The sequence below is a fragment of the Haliotis cracherodii genome, unplaced genomic scaffold (genome assembly GCF_022045235.1).
Source record: "Haliotis cracherodii isolate W230 unplaced genomic scaffold, xgHalCrac1.p SCAF_9, whole genome shotgun sequence".
Classification (NCBI taxonomy): Eukaryota; Metazoa; Mollusca; class Gastropoda; order Lepetellida; family Haliotidae; genus Haliotis; species Haliotis cracherodii.
Window position 1 is genome coordinate 52,234,240 of NW_027266343.1, and position 6,637 is coordinate 52,240,876.

Genomic DNA, 6,637 nt, shown 5'->3' on the forward strand with positions numbered 1-6,637 from the left:
AGCATACACACTGCATAGAGTCAGAGACCAGGAAAGAAGGGACCTTATTGGTGTTAGGATACAAATGTGCTGTGACGTCACAAAGAAAGGCGTTTGACGTCAACCTACTTTCGTAAAAATCTTATTTTTCTCTCGTTAGATCGTAGGAATTTGCAGAAAATGACGTTTGATGCCATACATGAATCGAAGCTTATAAAATGTATTTTCGTGGTCCTAACATAATGTTCTTTTAGAATATAGTAAGAAGTCATAATGTATTTTTTCACCCATAAAGTCCCTTATTTCATGGCTGTCACATATGTCCAGTGGTCCAACCGTAATATTAAGGCTTTAGGCTTTCCTATTATGCTGACACACCATGATATACGTCTGGATAACTGTTCATTGTGGTTAATTTACTCAATCACTGATCTACACTGATCTACACTGATCTACACTGTTACAGTTGTTCCTATTCATTTCGATAGTACCAATCACAGCAGTGCACAACTAGGCCGTAGACTGGTGTTTTCGTTACGTGTATAAGGTAATATTGAAAAAAGTTAAAAAATCCGAGCAACTAAAAGCAAACTCTTTTATCCTTTATGAAGATGTTAATGAAAGTTCACACCACGATATCATGTTGAAAAAGATCAGGTCCGTACCCTTTGTATTGTCTCCATGTTATACTTGATGAATTAAGGTAAGCCAGCCTAAATATCTGATAATTTAAATATATACATATTCATAAATGAATTCATATCCAGATCATAAACGATAACATACGGCGACATTTACCTTAAAAGTTCTGCCACATTCACGTTGAGAATTTGTCTATAGCTACTTAGGGATGTATGTTGTGGCAAGATTGAGATTCGCAGAGGACCTTACTGTGTGTAATATACAAAAGTGTGACAGTACCACCATTAAAAACCTAAATGTGTACCAAATGTACATGTATAAATAAACCGTCGCCTTTACTCTTCTAACGGTGGGAACTGTGAACAATACTCGTCATATCCGCCTCTGTTCCAGGGATTGGTTTCTGGGAAGGCAGTACTGACAGCATTGTACCGCAAGAGGGCGTTCTTCAGCTTCTCAGAAGATGGGCCAGTAAACTGCACAAATGACACCTGCTCTCCAGAGGGACCTTTCAGATAGGAGTATCGGAGTCCCTGGAGTGCTCCTTCATTGAAGATGACGCTGTAGTCCTCTAAGGGAACCTGCTGACCGAGAGTATCCACATCAACGGCCCTGTTTCCTTTAACCTGTGGAAATCCACGGGCAGCTGACCTCTGTTCCACATCTCTTAAATAGGAATTCATATCAACTGACTCTGGCAATAGGAAGGTTATGCGCATATTGTTGATCAAAGCTGGTGTGCTGAGGTTGAATGTAGGATTAAACTTCGGATAGCTGTAATTTCTACCTGTGTCATATTCAACCGTCTCCACCACATAGTTGTTAAAGTAACTCCATCTTATAGCAAAACTCATATTTCCTGACGATGTCACGTTTGCAATGCCCAGACTCTGGTAGTCAACGTGCAGTCCCTCTGCTTGCAGCATCTCCTTCTGGAACAACATATTCTGGTTTTCATCACCATTCCATCCCACGCCACCAATATTCCCTACAGATCCTCCCAATATTTCGGTGTAGAACTCAGTCGATCCTAACATGCTTCTAGCCCGCGTCCCATGCTGGAAGAGTCCATACGTTTGCCCAGTAAGCCCCGCGTGAACTTTCCACTCATTGTCAGGATGAGGTTTGTCCAGGAACAAAGTACTAACTGCCTTTCTTTTGCAGTATTCTTTACCAATTTCCAAAGCATAATCTCCTACAAGCTTGTTTAATTCTATTTGTTCACCGGACGGCCCTTTCAGGTAAGCCCATTGCCAGTGGGTATCTGCGGCACCGATTGGCAAAGTATAGTTCTGTACTGGAACATTCTGTCTCTCAGCCTCACTATGGACGGTGACAGGTCTATTGGCCTTCACGCTGTTGAATCCTAGCTGGCGTGCACGTGTTTCCAAAGCATGCACATATGTATTGAGGTTGAGACTGGGTTTCACCAAAATGCACATATGGTCATTGGGGACAACAGCAGGGCTAGAGCGTCGATCAGTTACATTGAAAATGGCCCCAGGATAGCGTTTGCTCTCAAACTGTAGCAGCTGTATAACAGCGTTGTCAAAGAATACGAAAGCACCAACAACCTGTTTAAAAAATAAACAAATTCTGTTGAAATTATTACAACTTTAATAATAGCACTATTCAGACGACAGTTGTTCTTTAGAGGTTGGTTGGTTGTTGTTTAACGCCGCACTCAGCAATATTCCAGCTACATGACGGCGGTGTGTAAATAATCGAGTCTGGACCAGACAATCCAGTGACTGACATCATGGGCATCGATCCACGCAATTGTGATACGATGACATGCATGAACCAAGTCAGCGAGTCTGACCACCCGATCCCGTTGGTCGCCTCTTACGACAAGCATAGTCGCCTTTTACGGCAAGCATGGGTTGTTGAAGACCTATTCTACCCCAGATCTTCACGGGTTGTTCTTTAGAGGATTAAAATGATTATGATATGTTTGTATCAATTGTCATTTTTCGTGTCCATATGATGAGTATTGACTGTTTCCAAATGAATAATGACAAACCATTTTAGTTAAAATGTAACATTTCACGACAACTGTCAATACCATTGTCATGATCATTAACTAAAATGAATACTACAACCTGTTAGGCAGGTCCCAAAATGCAAACCACGAGGACGAGCCCACATGTGCATCATCCACGTTACAAGCGAGCATCCCGGATGCCCCTGCCCTTTCAATCACCATCAGATGGAAGCTGAATATGCTCAGGAAGAATATGTTATCATGTCTGAATCTTAGATCATGCAGACCCCTCAAAACGCAGAACTGCTAACAGAATGCAGACCAGAAATGTATTTTCATTACATAATGCATGTTGGTCACACCTAATTAAGGGGTGGTTCAATCCAAAAATATTCTTTATTCTTATTTCCTTATCTAGATACCGTGTAAAGTTTGAATGTCTTGTATTATGATAGAGGACCTAATTGATATGTTTACTGAGTTCTCGTGAGTTTGTTTTGATAATGTATGCTGTGTTAAGATCAAAGGGCTATTATGTTTCTACAGCGAGAACTCGAGTAGATGAGGATCCAAGATGGCTGATCCCTAAACCTTTCTCTCAGGTTTATTTATTTTCTTTTATTACCATGGATTTTATTTCTCATTCTACCATGACAACATTAAACTCCGCTTATTTGATGTTGACGATGATAATGAGTGAAATACTATCATCATCATCAGTTATAGTGAGTGAGTGAGTTGGGTTTAACGTCGCTTTTAACAGTTTTCCAGTTTTATCACGGCGTGTCAGCTTTATGTGGGAGGAAAGCCCAAAGTGATGCAGGTCTCAGACGTTTACCACTTCGAAGAAACCTACGAGCACGGGTATGGTGCTGACAAACCTAGAAACATAATTTGGGCGAACCGGGATTCGAACCCACAATCATAGGTTTCTTGCATGCCCAAGGGACGCAACTCTGCACATCGAATCGCGGCGCCTTAGACGACTGGGCCTCCCGTGTCCCCTTCATCAATTATAGGATTATCGTCCACCTCTGGAGGTTCAGTTGCCATAGTTACTATTGTACATATGAGTATATCAGAATTGGCATATGAACTCTCACAGAGTGAGGGTCTAGCTGTATAAACGTCGGAACTTGCATACAGGACCCCAACCGTGATGGGGGAGATTTCCAAAGCATTTTGTTACTGAATAGAACTGAAGAAATTTCGGAATTGGTTGACTGCCACAGTCAGTCGAGAATGAATGAAGTCGAAAATTTTAGTGTGCATGATTTCGCCTTGTCCGACCGTAAGGGTCAAATAGAGGATATTCTAACACGAGCATGCATTCTGACATTCTGACATTCTGACATTCTGACTCGTCCCAGTGTAACTATTCATGTCAGGACATCCATTCGCTTCTGAATAGTATCAGCTCAACTGCAAAACGGTTGTCCGTTAACATTGTTGTTGAATCGTTGTTGTTCAATAACAAGATTCGAAGACGAAAACGAAGATAACTGATCACTGTATGTGAACTGCTTGTGTGGGATCCCGAATGTGTTGATTGGTGCTTACATTAGTCCAAGGGAAAATTATCCCAATCAGCACCGTGAGTGAAATGTGAAATATATGTTTGAAAAGTAGCATGGTTGATTGTATGGGGTTAATTGAATTGAAAGTGCTCTAATATATCCATGTAAAATTCACAAATGACTACCGACAACGAATGAGAAAGAATTACTTTCTTGTGTAGATAAGCCGAAGGTGATTTGACCGCCAGAGGGTATTATTGTGTCTTTACACCTCTGGTTGACTACACGCCGAAGACGCCGCTTTTAGCAATATTCCAGCAATATCATGGCGGAGGACACCAGAAATGGGCTTCACACATTGTACCCATGTCGGGAATCTAACCCGGGTCTTCGGCGTGACGAGCGAACGCTTTAACCACTAGGCTACCCGACCGCCCCCTATCGGTGATGTACATATGTGTAACAGCTATTATTAGACACAATTATTTTGCAAATAGACACTGATGGACATTGCAAATTCCTTTAACTTCTCTTAAAAATCTTATGTATGAAAAGGGTATCGTCGCCTGTACTTTTTTATCATGTTTTCTAAGTATATTTCCCACCCTTTTTAACATAAATGTTTTTATATAATGTCCCCAGTGTTCGCTCTTTTGTACAATAAAAAAATATTTTTTTTTGATGTCGGACTGACTCGTCATGCTGTTGTCTTATAAAGTCAAGAGTAAGATCATCCTGACGACCACTACACAAGGCAATGGCAATGTGGACGATATACTACGTGGTCTGGTCGTAGTGTATTATTAGGAATATGATCAGCAAGGTGTTAGAATGTAAACCAGTGAGAGATGGCCCGTATCTGATAGAGCTGTGAATGGAGAGTGGAGAGATGAACGTCTTGACGTCACGACCTGGCAGACGTTGTGCACCTTCGTCGGATTTGTGTTTTCGTTGTTGACCCGGTAGAGCACCAACATTTTCACGTAACGTGCCCGTTAACTTTCAAAACAATCATGTTAAGTTTTTGCGTTGAACATTATGCTTAATCCTTAGTCTATTCAACATTTTAAACGAAAATGTGTTTGTTCTATTTGCCATTTGGTTGTTGCTTTTACAGACCTCGTATGTCCCATTATCGCTGATGTCCGGGACCCCGAAGACCGCTGGTGCCACCTTGCTCTGTCGGGCTTGGAGGATCTCCTTCTGGAACATCATGTTGTGATGTTGGTTTCCAGAGTAGCGGAACATGAACTCTGGGGCCAGCATCCCACCCAGAATCTCAGTGTAGAACCTAATGGAGTTCGTCAGGTTGTCAGTGGTAACAGACGTGAAGGCAATACTCAGAGAGACATTACTACCACACGTGGAATAGGCAACCGACAGAAGAATGGAAATATGTATTAAGCCCTCCATGTTTGTCTGAGGCAAACATGAAATGATCGGACTCATGTACCACTATCTTGAATTGGGAGAACACGTGTCAAGTTTGTAGGTATAATTAGAAACCTGGGGTCAACACGATAAGGCCATGCAATATCAGAGAGACATTACTACCACACGTGGAAAAGGCAACCAACAAAATGATAACAATTTGGAAAAATGTCTGCATTTTGAGCTTTCAGTTTAGTGTCAAGCAATAAGTTGTGTATAACTTATTGCTTATATATTTATATAGTTGATCGATCGCCAGTCGGAATTAGAAAGTAGAGCGTCAAAGATTCCATCCCCATGGCACCTCTGAAGATAAAAAGAGAAAAGATAAGTCACGCCACCTTGGGATTGGTCACATGCTTCCCACCCTACAGCAGGCCTGTTTCTGACGAATAATAATATATTTTTGCCCCTATTGTTTATCAGCGCCAGTATCAACGGTCAAATAAGAAGAATAACAAGTATGTTCGTCAGTTACACAGCTTTGAAAAAAGAATTTGTTCCAGAAATACTGAAAAAAGAATTTGCCTCAAGGTTTAGCAAAATGAATAAATGTCCTGAAAAACTGTGTTGTACATGGGTGTATAGGATAACGGTTCCAGGCAGTGGTCGCATCACGTGGATCCCATGCGCTGTACTGAGAGCTTTTTTGGGACAATGAATTTGTTTTCATGTTTTTTTAACGTTTCAGTTGATGGATTGTCTGACTGATTATTGGTTGTTTGTTGGCATTGTGTGGCACATGGCAATGAACATGTTTGTTCACAACACGTGTCTTCTCGCAATACTGGCTGTTTCAACAGATGCACACACTTTGACGCATTACATGGGTTATTAGCATCCTCAGATCCCGAGTTGTATAAACCATCAGTTATATTGACAAAGATGTTTCAGAACGGGAAGGGGAAAAGACACATACAAACTTCAGTCGGATGTCGGGGTAAACAGGAAATACCAAGAGCACGAGTCACAAAACCTATGAGAGAAACAAGTGCTTGTTCGTCCATAGGTCTAACAACGACAATATTCCAACAGAGATTAAAAAGTCACCAACTGTCATCAGCGCAGAGTGTGATCGATAAAT

The 6,637-nt window shown here is 41.3% G+C and overlaps 1 protein-coding gene across 1 annotated transcript; it reads right to left on the bottom strand.

The window, feature by feature from the left end:
* Nucleotides 1-615: 615 nt before the first annotated feature.
* LOC139453120 (uncharacterized) lies at nt 616-5,571 on the bottom strand. The gene is made up of 2 exons (XM_071234748.1): nt 5,242-5,571; nt 616-2,195 (listed from the first exon to the last, which is right to left on the bottom strand). The coding sequence occupies exons 1-2, from the start codon at nt 5,569-5,571 to the stop codon at nt 957-959; spliced, it is 1,569 nt and encodes a 522-aa protein (XP_071090849.1). The 3' UTR covers nt 616-956.
* Nucleotides 5,572-6,637: the final 1,066 nt, after the last annotated feature.